At 39.0% G+C, this 23,102-nt stretch overlaps 1 protein-coding gene across 1 annotated transcript in view; it reads left to right on the plus strand.

Moving 5' to 3' along the window:
• The first annotated feature begins 303 nt into the window (after positions 1–303).
• The window catches only part of LOC134820195 (uncharacterized), a 79,942-nt gene continuing 57,143 nt past the window's right edge, over positions 304–23,102 (plus strand). The window contains exons 1-2 of the mRNA XM_063830418.1: positions 304–353; positions 912–1,063. Of these exons, the coding sequence (XP_063686488.1) occupies positions 304–353; positions 912–1,063 (202 nt within the window). The remainder of the gene's footprint in view (positions 354–911; positions 1,064–23,102) is intronic.

Below are 23,102 nucleotides of genomic sequence, written 5' to 3' on the forward strand. Positions count from 1 at the left end.
TTTGAGTACTTTCGCTTTTGAGTACTTACTACTTTCGCTTTTGGATTCTTTTGCGGTTTGAATGAATTTGGCTTATTTGTGCTTTTTGTATGTTTTATATTATGTTTAAAAGTTTATATTATAAAAAAAGTCTAAAAATTTTTTAGAAAGCGTGACGTCATCCCAGCCAGAGAGGTCACGACCCCCGCTGACGTCAGCGAAAGTAGTGACGTCAGCGAAGCACGTGACTCGAAAGACTCACGTGACATGTCCCACCGAGTGAGCGGGTCTAGCTCCCGCAGCTACTCCTCATCCCGCATGAGCATGTCCAGCAGCAACTTCTCCCGTGCCTCCACCTCCTCTAGAAGCTACAGGTGAGAGATATTTCACAATATATAATGCTTTTGGACACGAAGGGTCAAGGGAAACACACAAAATAAGGCTTGAAATATTCGTAAAACTACATCATTAGACTTTAGAGCCTCGAATTATTTGCTATATAGTAGTGTTGAAAGTATTAAAACCTCACAAAAATTTAACATTATAGCTAGAAGGTAGTAAGAAGTTAGCAAGTAGTAGTAGTTATAGTAAGTACAGGGTTCTATCAGTGAAAACTCCCTTATAGTTAGGGAAAGAGTAATAAACCCTGTGAGTAAATTCGTAACAAAGGTTTCTTTGTTGTCCAATGTCCCAGGAACCACCAAAAATTATTACTTTTATCCCTCCTATAGAACAGCGAATAAATATCGACAGTTCACCTGAATGATAAATATCACAAGGGCCGGGTGCGGTCTCAACAAGAGAGCACACCACCCGTTAGTGCCAACTTGGCCACACCACGTGGAGGTTCGGAGAGGATTTCGTGACCCATATTGACAGTTCACCTGAATGATAAATATCACAAGGGCCGGGTTTAACAATAACTTCCCCAGAACGAGTAGAACGTCCCAGATAAGAGGAAGATCAGAGAGCAGAGTTGCGGAGCGAGTGAGGAACAGTATCAGACGAATCAGTACCGTCTTCTTCGAGGCCCCTAAAGATAAGAACAAGTTGCTGGGCACTCTCGACGAGTCTATTGAAGACAGTGAGTTAATTTTCATCATATCTTCATTACCTTATATGGGCAATGGTAGTGTTATCATGGTTTCATAACCACATGGGTTAATGGGTAGTCATTTTACCTAGCCATGAGTCTACGCGTACTGAGTGACGCGCTTGTTTCAAGCGAGAGGGCACTGGATAGAGCAAGGTTGTCATCAATATTTATCTAATATCTATTCGCGTTAAGTTGTTGAAACTCATGTTTTTGGCGACGAATTCGAGGACAAAGACAGGATAATTAAATATTTTGGAAGGATGATCAGCCAATTGTAAATGAATCACCTGTGAGATTCTATTTCACCAAATTTCACTTGTTTTTTGGTGTCCATCCTGAATAGTAGCCCAAATTAGATCTATAACCGTTTGTGAAATTTCGAAAAATAAATTTGGACACCTTCCAATTTGTCTAATCATAAATTTGACACGGCTGTTGCATGGAACCACTTACTCATGAGACAGAGAAATTATAAAAGAGACTTTTAAGGAAGTGTTGTTCCGATAAATATATGTCTTCTTGAAATTTTGGTTGAACATCACCTATACATTTGATATAAGGGGTATTATTTCTAGCGTCCATATTAAATTGGCAGTTGTGGGTACTGGGTAACTGCAGTATTTTTGGTAAAAGCACTCAAACATCACCAGCTCTGCACATATATATGACATGTTGTAATGTGACATTACTTTATATCCACCCCATTATTGCCCTATATTGACATGCTAAATTGATTTTGGTGCTTCCCACGTGTGTTGCTATACCGACAAGACTACAGCACGTGTGTTAGAAACCGGGGCGCTATTCGACCGCATCTCCTACTATGAGCAGTACCCGGTAACTTTCATCTTTAATAATAGCCACTGACCCCCCGCGTACCGTATCAGATACTGTTCCTCGTTTGTCAGCGAAGTTTTAGTTTTTTTAGAGCCGGCTTGCTCCTCTAAAGGATCACAGGTTTTAAGCATTTGTAAACAATGTGTGTCTTCTCATAAGTATGACTAAAAGGTCTGACAGAACAGTGATAATGTTGATTATAATAGCAACTTTAGTTGCATATTAACTATTATAACATAGCACCACTGTTGTACATGCAACATTTTCTGTTGTTGCAGCATCAAGATTCTTGATAAGATGAATTTTAAGCTATTTTGTCTTTACGTACCTCGTTAAAACTGGTCTCCACAGCCTTGCTAGTTTCTATTTTCCGTTGATTTGCCACCTAATTTCAATGAAATGGTGTTTTTCATACAGCGAAATTTGTTTCAACGGAAATATTGAGGATTTAACCAGAAATGACGGTTAAACAGCGCACGGAGGATGAATGCGTAGTGTGCGACATATACTGGGGTTTAATGATGACATCGCTAAACTACGTCAAGGAAACCAATTAACCAGTATTCAGTAACTGGTATTTTCCTTTAAGCCTTTAGTACCTACATTATGATTAAGCTTATTTGGTGTTTGTTCCGGTATTTAAAATTTAATCGTACCGCACAAAATTTTTTGTTGATTTGAAATTAATTTCTAATTCACAACGATTTGCTCGTCCATTCTATCACAATTGAAGAGTTGGCGGACCTTTTAGCTAAAAGGTTTTTTAAAGCTAAGGGACTAAAAGCTAGGCTCAGTTTTCAGCTTAACCGAATTTAGCTATAAAATCTCACATCGGAAAAGGTACAAGATCAAATGACGCCATTTTCGTTCAGAGGGCCCCTTTTAAATTTTAAAATTAAAATACAATAAAACCTCTCGGTATAGATAGGTTCGCACTTCGCATGATATGATCCGGTTCTCCAATATCTAGAGACTCCCAAATATTCAGATAGGCAATAGGTTGTCAAGCGTCTCATATACTCCATAGTCCATTAGGGGGCTCATGTGCGCGTATTGTGTTGCATTGTGATGGAATACAGCTCGATATGTACTTAAATCACCACCAAAGGCGATATGAGCTATGATAATGTACATTTCTTGCACAAACCACAAACCAAACCAATTAACTAAAAGTTTGGATGAAAGGAAAAGACCCGGTATATATCGAGGTACATATATATTCAAAGTTCTAATAATGAGAGTAACTGTCTCCTAACTAGTCCTAAAATGTTGTCTTGTATGTAGTGAGTAGTGGCTGTAGTGACTACTGTCTTCTTGATGAGAAGGGGTGGGAAGGGGTAGGAGAAGAAGAATGGGGCAATGAGTGGGCTCCAGCGGAGAGCGTTGCAGGCTCTCTGATACTCTGATGCTGATATCTGCAGTTTCTCTTGTGAGGATTGTTCCTTCGCATATTTATAAGAATAGCATTCTGAAAATGCTGCTTTCCAGGAACAGAGCGACAAGAAACCATGATACCAGGTAACGACATTGGTATATATACACCATTATATATACCAAATGTCGATGGTGCATAACATGATCTTTAATTTTACTTAAGTCCAAACTCCAACCGCTAACCATTTAAATGGCCTTTAAACTGACAACTCCCGGGATCTTTAAGCAAAATTCTATTCTTGCACATATCAGCAAATTCATATTCAGATTAATCTTGTATAGTTCTGGTAAACCGTATGATTATTATAAGTAGTGCGTTTTAATATCAGTCTTGTTCTCCCAGTTTGACGGGTGTGGTTTATTAATACAGAGATACAGGCAACTCAGAAGTGTGTAATCGCACTTTTAGCCGTTTTCAGCACATATGCGCACTTACTGTCGTTTTCCTTTTTAAAACGTCCTGCACCGCCACCATCTGACTCCAGCAGTAATTTACCAGCTCCTGAAAAGCAAAAAGTCTTTGCTTAACAAGATGTTTCGGGTGCATTTAGTTGTCTCACTTTGCGACCTCAACTATCTTTCAAATATATGCCCCTGACGACACGCTGTCAGACCAGTATTAAGAGCTCAGGAATTTAGTTCGTCGCTTTTATGAAAGTGGAGGAAAACTGCAAACCACAAAGCTCCGCGAGAAGGTGGGGAATCTGAACATCGCAAGGTTACATCACCAGCAAGTTGTTAGTTACAACCCCACTATTAGCGTTAGAGTTGTTGAGGACTGGATCTTTATCAGTTATAAGTTACGCGTACCTCAGCTGACCAGCTGTATGCATTTCATTTATATTTGGAATTTTAGTCTATTAGGGTATATTATAGATCAAACAAAATTTTGGTGGCAAATTTTTTATGTGTCTTTGAAGTCTGTGGCCACGCCCTTTAATCTATAGTAGCATAGTTTTGTTGATAATGCACTTTGATGTACACGGGTTTTGAAAACACAGGATAATTCGTGTAGTTATTTGCATCGAAGTCATCTAGACCTACGCAATTTGTCTCGCTAGTCTTATTCATACAGGGTCAAATATATATGCAACAAAATTTACATGATTTGGAGAATTATTATACGAAGGACCCTGTGTTGTCAAAAATGGTGCACATTAAAGTGCATATTCAACTGCACCATGCTACTCTAGTACTTTTGACGAGCGTGAGAAAATCTTACATTTAAGAAAACGATTGGTCTCTACCCATTAACATAATAATGGGGTATTAAAACCTGTTTTTGAACCCAATGAATCAATTGGTGGTCTACTTGACTCTCAAACCATACCCAGATACCACATCCCTCTATTTCTGGGTTCTAGAACATTATGCTGTTCTTATGTGGAGATTTACATGAGACCGTGCCATCTTCAAAGGTACTCATTCTTTCAGCATCCTACCGTGTCCTTTATTTCGCCTTCTATGTCACTATTTTTAGTATGTATAAGTTCATATCCCCTGTGTCTTCTAGAACCAGTTCACCCGGCCCTGGGCCTCGGAAGTCGGACAGCTCTTGACCATTCCCAGACCCCAGTTAACTGTCAAAACCAGCTGAGGTTGACAATCAGAACTTTCTGCTATTCCATTGTTTTTTCTAAGCGTGTATATTGAGTATACTCCTACTACCCTTTAACTTCATGGACTTCGTAACACTTCATTGTATACTTACTTTACATAATATATCTCAAGGAATATTTAGTTCTTCTTTTGATTGGTCGGCGTCGACTGTAAGCCTTCCTTGCGGTGGCTTTCACAACGCGTCCCCATTCTCCAACTCCTGCTGCTAGAGAGAGAGACTCCCAAGTTATATACCATAATTATATTATACATAGATATCGACAACAGACTCCGAGAGTCTTGAAGTTCTGTTACCACCGCCCCTGGTGCAACCCCTTACGGGTTAACGATGAGGAGACAGGGACTTCCAGGGACGGTCATGGCCTGCTACATGCAACTCGTAGGAGTATGCAATGTTCCTGTAACGTCACTGTAGACCACTCCTCTATCGTTGTTTTGAGTGTCCGATCCAAAAACCAAATCCTAGGGTACACGAGACGTGGAAGCCTGTGAGCGTGTTAGAGTCTGTTAAGTGTTAGAGTCCTAGGGCTACACGAGACTGTGAGCGTGTTAAATCCTAGGGTTACACAAGACATAGTAGCCTGTGAGCGTGTACGCCGCTCCTCTATCGTTGTTCTGAGTGTCCGATCCAAAACCAAATCCTAAGTACACGAGGCGTGGTAGCCTTTGGACGTGTAAAATCCTGGGGTTACACGAGACATGGTAGCCTGTGAGCGTGTAGTCCGCTCCTCTATCGTTGTTTTGAGTGTCCGATCCAAAACCAAATCCTAGGGTACACGAGACGTGGAAGCCTGTGAGCGTGTTAGAGTCTGTTAAGTGTTAGAGTCCTAGGGTTACACGAGACGTGGTAGCCTGTGAGCGTGTTAAATCCTAAGGTTACACGAGACTTGGTAGCCTGTGAGCGTGTTAAATCCTGGGGTTACACGAGACGTGGTAGTCTGTGAGCGTGTAGACCGCTCCTCTATCGTTGTTATGAGTGTCCGATCCAAAACAAAATCCTAGGGTACACGAGGCGTGGTAGCCTGTGAACGTGTAAAATCCTGGGGTTACACGAGACATGGTAGCCTGTGAGCGTGTAGACCGCTCCTCTATCGTTGTTTTGACTGTCCGATCCAAAACCAAATCCTAGGGTACACGTGACGTGGAAGCCTGTGAGCGTGTTAGAGTCTGTTAAGTGTTAGAGTCCTAGGGTTACACGAGACGTGGTAGCCTGTGAGCGTGTTTAAATCCTAAGGTTACACGAGACATGGTAGTCTGTGAGCGTGTAGACCGCTCCTCTATCGTTGTTTTGAGTGTCCGATCCAAAACCAAATACTGGGGTCACACGAGACATGGTAGCCTGTGAACGTGTCTAATCCTGGGGTTACACGAGACATGGTAGCCTGTGAGCGTGTAGACCGCTCCTCTATCGTTGTTTTCAGTGTCCGATCCTGGGGTACACGAGGCGTGGAAGCCTGTGAGCGTGTTAGAGTCTGTTAAGTGTTAGAGTCCTAGGGTTACACGAGACGTGGTAGCCTGTGAGCGTGTTTAAATCCTAAGGTTACACGAGACATGGTAGCCTGTGAACGTGTCAAATCCTGGGGTTACACGAGACATGGTAGCCTGTGAGCGTGTAGACCGCTCCTCTATCGTTGTTTTCAGTGTCTGATCCAAAACCAAATCCAAAGTCATGTGGGGGCCTGTGAGCGTGTTAGTTTCCTGCGGAAGGTGTTATTTGCCTGTGGGAAAAGCGGTTATGCTGCGGTTCTAAGGTTAGTAGAGGCTATTAGAGCCTTTCCTTGTTGTAGAGATGGCTAGTCCCTTCCTTTGCATAGGTTAGAAACACCCATGCACCTCCCGTTCGAGCCACCCACCCCACACCGCGTGGAGGTTCGGTGAGGTTTTTCGTGGGGCTGGAATATTTAGTTATTATGCAACTCCCTTTCTTGATTATACAATAAGAACCTCTGTAGTTCATGTTACTTCTTGAGACATGGCATCACGTTTATAGTTCTTAGCCTTTTGCTGTTAATCGTTACGTTTTTGATTTATTTTGTAATTATCCTCGCACATAAACGCTCATATTGATAGCTTAGCACCACAATTCCCGAACGAACGACTGATTTATTCCTTATTGGACTAGAATTCGTTTGATTCTGATTATTATTTGCTTCTCCAACGGGTTCACCTTTCATTTCCACGAGTTTATAATGTTAGAAGCTTATTATCATTAGCTGCTGATTCTTAAAAATACGATTTATCAATTATCATAAGCCATATCCCATTTGGTGGTCATTTGAGTACCTATTTCATTACAATACGACACTATACGTGCATACATATAAGGCCCTAATGTTAATGGGGGCGGGGGGGGGGGGGGGGAGTCTGCTTCACTTTTTTACACCGTAAAAAGGCAAAAGTGTAGTGTAAAATAGTGTAAAAAAGTGTAACATACCCCCCCCACCCCCCCCCCATAATGGCGTATATGAGACGTTATTGTGTCTGGGTATGATTAAAGAGTAAAATAGACATTACCAATCGATTTATTGAGAAAATATTGATTTTTTGGCATATTTGCGGCACTTACCATGTATCGCGCGATTTAACCGTAAAGTACTATTTACATATAATAGGCATTAGACAGTGTTTTACTTCGGAAAATATCCTGGAATCAGATCCATTTAATGCGATAATGAATTCGTGGGTGGTTTATTAAAAATAACATTTCCTCTCTCTTGTGACCTCTGGCGTTTCTGATTTTAACTAATTATTTACTTCTATCGAAGTGGTATGTGAATAACCGTTATTTCGCATCTGTAGTGGTATGAGATTAACCGTTTTTCATCTGCAATGGTATGTGATTCTCACGCCTGGTATTAAGTTGGATATTACCAGCTGATGATGATGTAATAACAATCTCTGCAGTTTTATCTATCAAATTAAGAGGTCCTGTCCACAATACAGCAAACAGGGTCCCCACTCAACCACATTGCTATACATATTACACATGTATCTTATAGTCTCTTATCATCTGCAAGTAAGGCGTGGCAAGCGTTGTTGACCTGCAAACCCCAGTTACCCTGCTCAGTGACCTGCAAACCCCAGTTACCCTGCCCAGTGACCTGCAAAACCAGCTACCCTGTTTACAAAGTGAAGACATCCCTACTGTACTCTTCCTTGATACTCATCTTCTCTTCTCTACCCGAAAATTCTTTAGTATGTCTCTTTTCATACGACGTGCTTTTGAGGAAGCTCTTGCGAAGAAGAGGGCTAAAATTCGTGGTCCAGGTTCGTCTTGTTTCAATCTGATATTAGGGGTCGTATATATATATTACGTAATCATTTTTTGGGACATTTTAACCCCCCCCCCTCCGTAATCAGTTTTACACATAGCTATTGTGTCAAAATTACACTAGCGTAATCATTCGGAAACCCCCCCCCCCTCAGCTGATTACGTAATAATGTGAACGACCCCTTATGATTGCTGTGACAAGACCTTGTTTAGTCCTGTTTAGGGTTGTGCTGCTTGTATTGTTGATTTCAAAATTGCTGTTAAATTCCAATATATCTAAAAATCTGCGGATACATTTCCAGCTCAATTTTTGCTGATTTCAATGTTAAATTTTGCTGTATTTTGTAAAATAAATCTTCGTGTGATGGATACTGCTGAAAATGAATAAAAAATACGAAACTATTTAAAGTTCAAACAAGAAGTATACTCTGAACTGGGTACAAACTCACTAAACTGAATTAATTCCAAACAGCAGGTCTATGCTATAAATATATGTATATTTTAAATTTCTAGAGCAAATATCGATCGATTTGTTACACATTTAAAATCTCGTTTAAAAATAAATATCGATTTGCCACAAGTAGCAGCATTCAGCAAGTATATGATCGACATTCGACATGTTATTTTATTATTATAAAACTTTATTCAAATAAATAAATCGTATTTAACAAATTAAAAATCTGATAAGTAACCTACTAAAACTAAAATAACTTTCTCCACTTAGGTCTGTCTTGGGCTAAAAAAATCAAATTATATGACGACATGTTAAACAAAATAAAACTGAACCAAACAAGGTTTAAGCTATTAAAAAGGAGTTTTATTTGGGACTGTCCACGAGACACGAAGACTTGGTTTACTTGTAGCAATATTCTTTAATATCACAATGTCATACAACATATTACAATATGAGGTAAAAATAAAGCTTCGCAGAATTGGCCAGAATTCCTATACAAACCCGAAATTAAGGGGACATCTAAAAAATGTGCCCGCAAACATTTAACAAATACCAACAATATCTCACTTCCCTCACCTTAACAATACCGTTAACTGTTAATGATAAGTATTATAATTGTCAGGTCAGTTGTTATCGGTCGAACTATGCACGAATTAGTGCCGCTTATCGAACCCCTACAATAACAGATGATATCCGGTACTAATCGGGGAGAGCCCAACTCGGGTGGTGTTGTTTGAACTGTTGTAGTGTCGTGATTGTGTCTTAATGTTGTACTGATTGTTCATGATTGTGTGCTTGCGACATTGTTATGGGACTTGTTACTGTCATTGGTGCTGAGCGATTGTCATGTTTAGTAAGCAAGTTTACTGTAGTCCTCGTTTTGTTTTAGATCTTCCAATTAAAATTTATGCTATGAAATTAATAGTCTGTACTTATAATGTAGACTGGATTAATCCAACTGACATTTCTCGCCCCACAGCCGTGTTTAATTAGCGAACAATCCAAATCTGTCTTTTTCTGCAATCTTAATTATTTACCTTAATAACCTATTTCCTTCCAAATTCTCCGAGCCTAATAAGTTCATTAAAAATAGAAATAACAACTTCTAATCTACCACTGACTGGTTTCAGTAGCTTCTAATTTACTTTTACATTACATTATATTATATTATATATAATATACTATATGTTAATTAAGACAGGTGTTATATCCTAGGACAGGTGTTAGCCACGTGTTAGCCACGTGTTACCCACGTGTTACCCACGTGTTGCCCACGTGTTACCCACGTGTTACCCACGTGTTACCCACGTGTTACCCACGTGGTCTCTACTACCACTACGTATAATACCCGTCAGGACAGTATCCACTCCCTTACTTCACGACAACAGTAGTTTGCATGCAGCCAATCTTCTGCTGTCTGTAAAGTGGTTGTATCTTGTTCGGTATCTTCTCCGGTATCTTGTATCTCCTATGTTGTCCGGGTATATTTTGATCAGTGTAGACTTTCATAGTTTGTTATGTATTTCGTTGGATATTACTATCTTTTTGAGTTTGGAGAAGCTGGTGTTAAACTGTTATTTAGTTTTCTTGTGCGCATGAAATAATTCATTCTCGCTTAAATATGTCAAATAGGTGCCTATTTGGTATTATCCCCATCAGACGAATATATGCAAATAACACAGCTGACAGGTTTGAGAGTAATTATTCGGTATAATCTGGTGACTATCGGTGATATATTGCTATATACCATTTAATGGCTGAACAAATATTTAACCCATTAGGGACGATAGGGTCGTTTTTATGACCCACCTTTTCTAGACGAAAAACCAAATTACTAAACGCTATAACGAATCTATAGCATATATGCTCAAAATTTATTGGGCTACATATAATGAAGCCCAATAAATTTAGAGTATATATGCTATAGATTCGTTATATCGTTTAGTAATTTGGTTTTTCGTCTAGAAAAGGTGGGTCATAAAAACGACCCTATCGTCCCTAATGGGTTAAACATAGCATCTCTGTATAACTATTGTTAAAATGCGCACTTTAGGTCGTAGACAACACGTCATTACAATAAATATAACCACCTGAATATGTCACTATCTCTAGTTAAGTTTAGTTAAGTTTTATTGCGGCTAAAAATAGAAGATATTTACAATAACCGCTGGTTTACTCAACAGTTCTATTGCTCACAGCGGCTCACAGATGTTTATCGTTTAAGGTAAGGAATCACATATGTTTAAGGCACTTACGAATAACGGATGTTTAGGACAAGGAAATGTCTTGGTTATGGAATGCGGATCAACTATTTAAATGATGTCAGGATTATAAGTGGTATCAGGATTAACTGGAGAATCAGTTCGATCACACCGCACAGTGCACACGGATGTCATAATCTGGCCATCTGGGTAACAAATTAAAAAGTTTGCATACGGATCGGAGTATTACCTTCAGTTATTAGGATCAACTATTTAAGTGATATAAGAATTATATTTGTTGGAGAAACAATTTAATCGCACGGTTGACGGTAAAAATTAGGGTATTAAATAAGCTAGTTTGGATACAGTATCAACAGTACCTACATAACAGTGCCTATCCTTGCGATAGCTTTGTTGACATTTCCTTAACTGTCGACCCCAGATTTAAATCAAAGATATGGTGGAGAGTCAAGTAAACATTATCTCAAGAAAGATGATCACTACAATAGTAATAGCAGAGTTGAGGTATTGGGACACTGAAGCACTTTTCAGTTTGGGAAGACTGCAGATAGCTAAGGATACAAAATAAATTTTCGCCGCGAAAATTGACGGTAATTCCGACTTTTCGACGCTGTCGAACATTTAGCTGGTGAAAATATCTGTAACCAGAATATACCAGAATTCATGAAATTATCGAAAAAATTGAAAGGTTTTGTCAATTAAAAAAAGTAAATTTCTATATTATTAAGCAGGTAATTTAGAAGAATAAAACTGCTGAAACTTTTCGCAACGAAACAGTTGGCCCAAAATCTTTCGGAGTTGACAGTTAAATACATAATATTATACACTATACACTATACAGTATACACAGTACACTATACAGGTTCTGTACTGCCTCTTATAGTCACAATAGACCCAGCTACAATGTACTTCCTTCAGACTGTCTAGATCAGATGAATGATCTAACAGAGAATCAGTTGATCACGCGTTGTTTACAATTAGTGTTTTAACAAAACGGTCGTGCATGCAAAGCTCCTACCTGCAGCCGCCAGGGTGGCTTATTGAACGTGTAAACACATACTAAACATACCAGTAACTAGTTTTGTGTTTGCTGGGAGTTCTCCAGTTTGAGTGTGTCCTGATAGCAAGTATAAGTGTATATTAGTTAAATATACTCTGTAGTGTAGTAGTGAGTGCTGCATATTATAGTACTCATTTAATATATTATGCTCTTCTTCTCGGCGTAAGAACAACTATGAAATTAATTTCGATCACGTATTCGCGATTTTTGATACGCTTCTTCATTATTGATATGGCAGATAACATTTTAATTTTATTAACAGTCTTACGCACAACTTTCTTTTGCATTTGTCGGAATTGGAGCTTGAAATTGGAAACCAAATGAATTCTGTTGAAAATCGCGTACCGTAGATCGTAAGACGAAAGTTATTTGATAACTGTTCTATCACGGGAATGATAGTACGTATTTTTTATAATTATACAGTTAGTAGAGGGCACTACCTCTCTGTCAATGACATATTCGACAACCAACACATCTCCACCATTGTCAACTTTACAAACCACACTAAACGCTTAGTGGTGCCAGAGGAGTTGGACCAGACAGGTGTAACATAGCGACTACTTTAACGCCGTCTTATTTCGCCTCTCTCTTCCACACTCAACCACCACTTAAGCGTTTATCTATGACACACCCCACAACACTTACCATCATCCTTGATTACACATCTTGATTCCACTGGCATCCTCCCACAGGACTGCCATACCCCAGAGGTAGGCAAAGCATTCATATGCTATCCTCTCGTGGGCCAACCAGGCCCAGCCTCTCTAAAAAAAAAAAAAAAAAAAAAAAGAGGGCACTACAAAGTAGTTATAGTATTAAATGGTAGTTTTCGAATTTTAAAAGATTAAATCAGCGATTTCCCGGCTTTTGGAAATCACCTTGAAATTATAGTAACAAGAACATTATATTAGTTATACTTATAATAGTCGTGAGTTCTTTACATTAGTTGTTCTAGCGAGACTGAGAGCAAGAACATCATATTAGTAATACTTATAATAGTCGTGAGTTCTTTATATTAGTTGTTGTAGCGAGACATTATATTAGTTGTACTTATAATAGTGGTGAGTTCTTTATATTAGTTGTTCTAGCGAGACTGAGTAGCAAGAACATTATATTAGTTATACTTATAATAGTCGTGAGTTCTTTATATTAGTTGTTGTAGCGAGACATTATATTAGTTGTACTTATAATAGTGGTGAGTTCTTTATATTAGTTGTTCTAGCGAGACTGAGTAGCAAGAACATTATATTAGTTATACTTATAATAGTCGTGAGTTCTTTATATTAGTTGTTGTAGCGAGACTGAGTAGCAAGAACATTATATTAGTTATACTTATAATAGTCGTGAGTTCTTTATATTAGTTGTTGTAGCGAGACATTATATTAGTTGTACTTATAATAGTGGTGAGTTCTTTATATTAGTTGTTGTAGCGAGACTGAGTAGCAAGAACATCATATTAGTAATACTTATAATAGTGGTGAGTTCTTTATATTAGTTGTTCTAGCGAGACTGAGTAGCAAGAACATTATATTAGTTATACTTATAATAGTGGTGAGTTCTTTATATTAGTTGTTCTAGCGAGACTGAGTAGCAAGAACATTATATTAGTTATACTTATAATAGTGGTGAGTTCTTTATATTAGTTGTTGTAGCGAGACTGAGTAGCAAGAACATTATATTAGTTATACTTATAATAGTCGTGAGTTCTTTATATTAGTTGTTGTAGCGAGACATTATATTAGTTGTACTTATAATAGTGGTGAGTTCTTTATATTAGTTGTTGTAGCGAGACTGAGTAGCAAGAACATTATATTAGTTATACTTATAATAGTGGTGAGTTCTTTATATTAGTTGTTGTAGCGAGACTGAGTAGCAAGAACATTATATTAGTTATACTTATAATAGTGGTGAGTTCTTTATATTAGTTGTTGTAGCGAGACATTATATTAGTTGTACTTATAATAGTGGTGAGTTCTTTATATAAGTTGTTCTAGCGAGACTGAGTAGCAAGAACATTATATTAGTTATACTTATAATAGTCGTGAGTTCTTTATATTAGTTGTTGTAGCGAGACTGAGTAGCAAGAACATTATATTAGTTATACTTATAATAGTCGTGAGTTCTTTATATTAGTTGTTGTAGCGAGACTGAGTAGCAAGAACATTATATTAGTTATACTTATAATAGTGGTGAGTTCTTTATATTAGTTGTTGTAGCGAGACTGAGTAGCAAGAACATTATATTAGTTATACTTATAATAGTGGTGAGTTCTTTATATTAGTTGTTGTAGCGAGACATTATATTAGTTGTACTTATAATAGTGGTGAGTTCTTTATATAAGTTGTTCTAGCGAGACTGAGTAGCAAGAACATTATATTAGTTATACTTATAATAGTCGTGAGTTCTTTATATTAGTTGTTGTAGCGAGACTGAGTAGCAAGAACATTATATTAGTTATACTTATAATAGTCGTGAGTTCTTTATATTAGTTGTTGTAGCGAGACTGAGTAGCAAGAACATTATATTAGTTATACTTATAATAGTCGTGAGTTCTTTATATTAGTTGTTGTAGCGAGACATTATATTAGTTGTACTTATAATAGTGGTGAGTTCTTTATATTAGTTGTTGTAGCAAGACTGAGTAGCAAGAACATCATATTAGTAATACTTATAATAGTGGTGAGTTCTTTATATTAGTTGTTCTAGCGAGACTGAGTAGCAAGAACATTATATTAGTTATACTTATAATAGTGGTGAGTTCTTTATATTAGTTGTTCTAGCGAGACTGAGTAGCAAGAACATTATATTAGTTATACTTATAATAGTGGTGAGTTCTTTATATTAGTTGTTCTAGCGAGACTGAGTAGCAAGAATATTATATTAGTTATACTTATAATAGTGGTGAGTTCTTTAAATTAGTTGTTCTAGCGAGACATTATATTAGTTGTACTTATAATAGTGGTGAGTTCTTTAAATTAGTTGTTCTAGCGAGACATTATATTAGTTGTACTTATAATAGTGGTGAGTTCTTTAAATTAGTTGTTCTAGCGAGACATTATATTAGTTGTACTTATAATAGTGGTGAGTTCTTTAAATTAGTTGTTCTAGCGAGACATTATATTAGTTGTACTTATAATAGTGGTGAGTTCTTTAAATTAGTTGTTCTAGCGAGACATTATATTAGTTGTACTTATAATAGTGGTGAGTTCTTTATATTAGTTGTTGTAGCGAGACTGAGTAGCAAGAACATTATATTAGTTATACTTATAATAGTGGTGAGTTCTTTATATTAGTTGTTGTAGCGAGACTGAGTAGCAAGAACATTATATTAGTTGTACTTATAATAGTCGTGAGTTCTTTATATTAGTTGTTCTAGCGAGACTGAGTAGCAAGAATATTATATTAGTTATACTTATAATAGTCGTGAGTTCTTTATATTAGTTGTTGTAGCGAGACATTATATTAGTTGTACTTATAATAGTGGTGAGTTCTTTATATTAGTTGTTCTAGCGAGACTGAGTAACAAGAACATTATATTAGTTGTACTTATAATAGTGGTGAGTTCTTTACATTAGTTGTTCTAGCGAGACTGAGGGCATGCTGACCCCGCGTCAGTGTATGAGGCAACACCACAATCGTACTAGTTACATATCCTGCACCCGGGCAAATAGCACTGTCGACAACAACCTCATCCAACTCTCTGATGGTGAGTACAACTGTACTGTAGGTACTGTAGGTACTGTAGGTACTGTAGGTACTGAAGGTTCTGTAGGTACTGTAGGTACTGTAGGTACTGTAGGTATTGTAGGTACTGTAGGTACTGTAGGTACTGTAGGTTCTGTAGGTACTGTAGGTACTGTAGGTTCTGTAGGTACTGTAGGTTCTGTAGGTACTGTAGGTTCTGTAGGTACTGTAGGTACTGTAGGTACTGTAGGTACTGAAGGTACTGTAGGTACTGTAGGTTCTGTAGGTACTGTAGGTTCTGTAGGTACTGTAGGTACTGTAGGTACTGTAGGTACTGTAGGTAATGTAGGTACTGTAGGTTCTGTAGGTACTGTACTACTGTAGGTACTGTAGGTACTGTAGGTACTGTAGGTACTGTAGGTTCTGTAGGTACTGTAGGTTCTGTAGGTTCTGTAGGTACTGTAGGTACTGTAGGTTCTGTAGGTACTGTAGGTACTGTAGGTTCTGTAGGTACTGTAGGTTCTGTAGGTACTGTAGGTACTGTAGGTTCTGTAGGTACTGTAGGTTCTGTAGGTACTGTAGGTTCTGTAGGTACTGTAGGTTCTGTAGGTTCTGTAGGTACTGTAGGTACTGTAGGGACTGTAGGTACTGTAGGAACTGTAGGTACTGTGGGTACTGTGGGTACTGTGGGTACTGTAGGTTCTGTAGGTACTGTAGGTACTGTAGGTTCTGTAGGTTCTGTAGGTACTGTAGGTTCTGTAGGTACTGTAGGTTCTGTAGGTACTGTAGGTTCTGTAGGTACTGTAGGTTCTGTAGGTTCTGTAGGTACTGTAGGGACTGTAGGTACTGTAGGGACTGTAGGTACTGTAGGTACTGTAGGTACTGTGGGTACTGTGGGTACTGTGGGTACTGTGGTTACTGTAGGTTCTGTAGGTACTGTAGGTTCTGTAGGTACTGTAGGTACTGTAGATACTGTAGGTACTGTAGGTTCTGTAGGTTCTGTAGGTTCTGTAGGTACTGTAGGTTCTGTAGGTTCTGTAGGTACTGTAGGTAATGTAGGTACTGTAGGTTCTGTAGGTTCTGTAGGTACTGTAGGTACTGTAGGTACTGTAGGTACTGTAGGTACTGTAGGTTCTGTAGGTTCTGTAGGTACTGTAGGTTATGTAGGTACTGTAGGTACTGTAGGTACTGTAGATTCTGTAGGTACTGTAGGTACTATAGGTACTGTAGGTACTGTAGGTTCTGTAGGTACTGTAGGTACTGTAGGTACTGTAGGTACTGTAGGTAACTCGGTGCTGTAGGTACTGTAGGTACTGTAGATACTGTAGGTACTGTAGGTTCTGTAGGTACTGTATGTACTGTAGGTACTGTATGTACTGTAGGTACTGTAGGTACTGTAGGTACTGTAGGTACTGTAGGTACTGTAGGTACTGTAGGTTCTGTAGGTACTGTAGGTTCTGTAGGTACTGTAGGTTCTGTACTACTGTAGGTACTGTAGGTACTGTAGGTACTGTAGGGACTGTAGGTACTGTAGGTACTGTAGGTACTGTGGGTACTGTGGGTACTGTGGGTACTGTAGGTTCTGTAGGTACTGTAGGTACTGTAGGTTCTGTAGGTTCTGTAGGTACTGTAGGTTCTGTAGGTACTGTAGGTTCTGTAGGTACTGTAGGTTCTGTAGGTTCTGTAGGGACTGTAGGTACTGTAGGGACTGTAGGTACTGTAGGGACTGTAGGTACTGTAGGTACTGTGGGTACTGTGGGTACTGTGGGTACTGTGGTTACTGTAGGTTCTGTAGGTACTGTAGGTTCTGTAGGTACTGTAGGTACTGTAGGTACTGTAGATACTGTAGGTACTGTAGGTTCTGTAGGTTCTGTAGGTACTGTAGGTACTGTAGGTTCTGTAGGTTCTGTAGGTACTGTAGGTAATGTAGGTACTGTAGGTACTGTAGGTTCTGTAGGTTCTGTAGGTTCTGTAGGTACTGTAGGTACTGTAGGTACTGTAGGTTCTGTAGGTTCTGTAGGTTCTGTAGGTACTGTAGGTTATGTAGGTACTGTAGGTACTGTAGGTACTGTAGATTCTGTAGGTACTGTAGGTACTGTAGGTACTGTAGGTACTGTAGGTACTGTAGGTACTGTAGGTACTGTAGGTTCTGTAGGTACTGTAGGTACTGTAGGTACTGTAGGTACTGTAGGTAACTCGGTGCTGTAGGTACTGTAGGTACTGTAGATACTGTAGGTACTGTAGGTTCTGTAGGTACTGTATGTACTGTAGGTACTGTATGTACTGTAGGTACTGTAGGTACTGTAGGTACTGTAGGTACTGTAGGTACTGTAGGTACTGTAGGTACTGTAGGTACTGTAGGTACTGTAGGTACTGTAGGTACTGTAGGTACTGTAGGTTCTGTAGGTAACTCGGTACTGTAGGTACTGTAGGTACTGTAGGTTCTGTAGGTACTGTAGGTACTGTAGGTACTGTAGGTACTGTAGGTTCTGTAGGTAACTCGGTACTGTAGGTTCTGTAGGTACTGTAGATACTGTAGGTACTGTAGGTACTGTAGGTTCTGTAGGTACTGTAGGTACTGTAGGTTCTGTAGGTACTGTAGGTACTGTAGGTACTGTAGGTTCTGTAGGTACTGTTGGTTCTGTAGGTACTGTTGGTACTGTAGGTTCTGTAGGTACTGTAGGTACTGTAGGTACTGTAGGTAACTTGGTACTGTAGGTACTGTTGGTACTGTAGGTTCTATAGGTACTGTAGGTTCTGTAGGTACTGTAGGTACTGTAGGTACTGTAGGTACTGTAGGTACTGTAGGTTCTGTAGGTACTGTAGGTACTGTAGGTACTGTAGGTACTGTAGGTTCTGTAGGTACTGTAGGTACTGTAGGTACTGTAGGTACTGTAGGTACTGTTGGTACTGTAGGTTCTGTAGGTTCTGTAGGTACTGTAGGTACTGTAGGTACTGTAGGTACTGTAGGTACTGTAGGTACTGTAGGTACTGTAGGTACTGTAGGTACTGCATGTACTGCAGGTTCTGTAGGTTCTGTAGGTTCTGTAGGTACTGTAGGTACTGTAGGTTATGTAGGTACTGTAGGTACTGTAGGTACTGTAGGTACTGTAGGTACTGTAGGCACTGTAGGTTCTGTAGGTACTGTAGGTACTGTAGGTACTGTAGGTACTGTAGGCACTGTAAGTTCTGTAGGTTCTGTAGGTAATGTAGGTACTGTAGGTACTGCATGTACTGTAGGTTCTGTAGGTACTGTAGGTTCTGTAGGTACTGTAGGTTTTGTAGGTACTGTAGGTACTGTAGGTACTGTAGGTACTGTAGGTACTGTAGGTACTGTAGGTACTGTAGGTTCTGTAGGTACTGTAGGTACTGTAGGTACTGTAGGTACTGTAGGTACTGTAGGTACTGTAGGTACTGTAGGTACTGTAGGTTCTGTAGGTAACTCGGTACTGTAGGTTCTGTAGGTACTGTAGGTTCTGTAGGTACTGTAGGTACTGTAGGTTCTGTAGGTACTGTAGGTTCTGTAGGTACTGTAGGTACTGTAGGTACTAGGTACTGTAGATACTGTAGGTACTGTAGGTACTGTAGGTACTGTATGTACTGTAGGTACTGTATGTACTGTAGGTACTGTAGGTACTGTAGGTACTGTAGGTACTGTAGGTACTGTAGGTTCTGTAGGTACTGTAGGTACTGTAGGTACTGTAGGTTCTGTAGGTACTGTAGGTACTGTAGGTACTGTAGGTACTGTAGGTACTGTAGGTACTGTAGGTACTGTAGGTACTGTAGGTTCTGTAGGTAACTCGGTACTGTAGGTTCTGTAGGTACTGTAGGTTCTGTAGGTACTGTAGGTACTGTAGGTTCTGTAGGTTCTGTAGGTACTGTAGGTACTGTAGGTACTGTAGGTACTGTAGGTACTGTAGGTACTGTAGGTACTGTTGGTACTGTAGGTACTGTAGGTACTGTAGGTACTGTTGGTACTGTAGGTTCTGTAGGTACTGTAGGTACTGTAGGTACTGTAGGTACTGTAGGTTCTGTAGGTAACTCGGTACTGTAGGTTCTGTAGGTACTGTAGGTTCTGTAGGTACTGTAGGTACTGTAGGTTCTGTAGGTACTGTAGGTTCTGTAGGTACTGTAGGTACTGTAGGTACTAGGTACTGTAGATACTGTAGGTACTGTAGGTACTGTAGGTACTGTAGGTACTGTAGGTACTGTAGGTACTGTAGGCACTGTAGGTTCTGTAGGTTCTGTAGGTACTGTAGGTTCTGTAGGTACTGTAGGTACATTGTAGGTTCTGTAGGTACTGTAGGTACTGTAGGTACTGCATGTACTGTAGGTTCTGTAGGTACTGTAGGTACTGCATGTACTGTAGGTTCTGTAGGTACTGTAGGTACTGTAGGTACTGTAGGTACTGTAGGTTCTGTAGGTACTGTAGGTACTGTAGGTACTGTAGGTACTGTAGGTACTGTAGGTACTGTAGGTACTGTTGGTACTGTAGGTACTGTAGGTACTGTTGGTACTGTAGGTTCTGTAGGTACTGTAGGTACTGTAGGTACTGTAGGTACTGTAGGTACTGTAGGGTACTGTAGGTACTGTAGGTACTGTAGGTTCTGTAGGTACTGTATGTACTGTAGTGACTGTATGTAATGTAGGTACTGTGATCAAGGGAACACGTTTATTAGCCAGCCAGTTATTTACTCGAATATAGAATCTTACATTTATTATATTAATTAATTTTATTATTATAATTATAAAACACAAATCAACCATAACATAAAACATAAATTAATCAAATCTTGATATGAATGAAATGTTCTGACATCTGCACGCAATTGAAACATGGTTCATTCAAACAAAAATAACATATTGTAGTACTTACAATTTTTAGACTCACGCTAAGATTGCTTGGGACATTTTGACTTATTGGATTTTGTTGAATACACTGTAGTCATTGCATGCACTGTATGCACTGTATAATGTAGGCACTGTAGAATATAGGTACTGTAGGTACTGTAGTTACTATAGGATGTACCTTTCGTAACTACAGTTGGTACTCCAAGGTACTGAGATGAAAGTACTGTACTATGTACTGTCGAGTACCAGGTTCATACTCTAGAAACCGATTGTGTAACTTAACTTATACCGTTATTAAACTATTAATATCCCTATTATAACTTTATAATCGGTGAACTGAAGAACACCTGGCAGGCAGAGGCACATATTAGGTGCGGTAAAAAAATCGAAATTATGCGGTACCGCACCCGACTATAAAGGTAAAATGTGCGGTAAGGTGCGGTAAATTTTTACCAATTATGCGGCAAATGTGCGGCGATTTTTTCGAAATTTGTGCGGGAATTGTGCGGTTTTCTTTTTTTTTTTTCTCAAGGACTTTGGAAATTCTAAACGTATAACCGCCGCTCTTATCAAAAATAGGTCTGTTTATGTGTTACTGAGGGTGTAGTTCTTTACTAAGACCATGATTGAACCTATATTGAGATTCAGTTATCTGAGAACAGTGACTTGATCTGGTAGAGATCAGGATACAGTTATTTGAAGACGCCTCTTGATAGAGTCGATCAGATCCCATGCGTGATCGCAAATATGTGACACGCTTGTTGGCATTGATCAGGTATCTTCTGTTTCTTGTGTGGTGAGCTTGATGATGGGTCACTGTCTGTAGCTGTTCGTTTCTTTAGATAACGGTGCATGACGTTGTGATGTGATATAGAGTAATCAGATGATGTGGTTAAGTTACGAATGATAACTGATACACTATAATCGAAGTACGGTAACGACGAGGGTTCCATAACGGCCTGGGTCACGGTCCCGAAAGGGACTGGGTAACGGTCCCGAAAGGGCCTGGGTCACGGTCCCGAAAGGGCCTGGATCAGAGTCCCGAAAGGGCCTGGGTCAGGGTCCCGAAAGGGCCTGGGTCAGGGTCCCGAAAGGGCCTGAGTCACGTGCTAAAGCTGGGTCACGTGGCCTAGGTATGAGTTCCAAAAGGGCCTGGGTCACGGTCCCGAAAGGGCCTGGGTCAGGGTCCCGAAAAGGCCTGGGTCAGGGTCCCGAAAGGGCCTGAGTCACGGTCCTATAAAAGGGCCCGACTTTTAACATATTTTGGTTTTTAAGTTTTTACACTCAAAAATCTTAACGCGAAAATTTCAAAATTATGCGAAATAACGCGGAAATATGTAGATAATTACAAAATGTGCGGAAATGTGCGGAAAACAATAAATTATGCGGAAGTGTGCGGAAAACGGTAAATTGTGCGATCCCGCACCCATCGCACCTAATATGTGCCCATGACACCTGGTGTATAAACTGATAGTGACGACAGTCTAACCACTTTGTTATCAGTCTACTGTAAATAAAATATTAACTTACTTTATATTAACTTACTCTAGATCTTACTGTCAATTATATTTTACTGTTGTGATACATTATCTCGTAAAACTGATATATTACCGTATTGATAAATCACCATGGCCTGGTGATACATTACCATGGTGATACATTACCAAGGTGATACAATTTAGTCGGCACTAATGTCTTCATGGTTTGACCGCCGTGTTTTGGTTTAGCCGAAATAGATTTTATTAATGTTTTACACTCCAGCTTCAGTCTGGTAGTGTTGAGTTTCATTAATATTTTCATAACCTTCGTCAATCATGTTGTCGCCTCATTGTAGATATTTTGGTCTTGTGTAAAATTAATTCGAATTTTTAAATTTTAACAAATTACCATAGTGAATAGTGATACATTACCATGGTGATACTGATAAGTGATTTTATCATGGCAATGGTGATATTTGACCAAAGTGATACATAACGACGATACTTTGTCTATCCTTCTATCCTCCGATAAATTTTCTAAAATATCATTATTCAAATAAATGTTCAGCATAATTCTTCGAATTCTCGGGCCTTCGACATATTTATTATTGGAATGGTGACATCTCAATAATAAATAGATATTTTGAGTGCTTAGGCTAATATGCTACATAAAGTGGTATATAAAATTAACGTAAGGAAGTCAGTTTGAGGTTTAAGTCCTCAAAAATCATTTATCAAGATTTATATTTTAACTCCGCGAGGAGCTCGTTTTACTGCTTAGACATTTTCTTTTTGAATCCTTGGGGGACATAGCCATAATGTAGTTGCTCGAAGCTGTTCCGCTCCGCTTCTTTTAAAATCTTATTTAAAATTCCTGTTTAATTTCTGTCCTGAACGGCTAGGAAGTTGTACAATTATAAGAGTGGATCATTCCAACAATTTGTTGTATGCTCAATTTTATTCCTGGCTCAATGAGTGTAGATTAGTTGATTTTAGACAATTTATCAATATAGTAGGTCATCACCAAGAACTCGAATTTTTTAATAGTTGAGTTAAAATTACTAAAACTTTACCACTACTGTGTAACAAATGATTTTAGTTCCCGATGATAACGTA

This window comes from Bolinopsis microptera, chromosome 8 (genome assembly GCF_026151205.1).
Source record: "Bolinopsis microptera isolate Bmic1 chromosome 8, MBARI_Bmic_1.0, whole genome shotgun sequence".
NCBI lineage: Eukaryota > Metazoa > Ctenophora > Tentaculata > Lobata > Bolinopsidae > Bolinopsis > Bolinopsis microptera.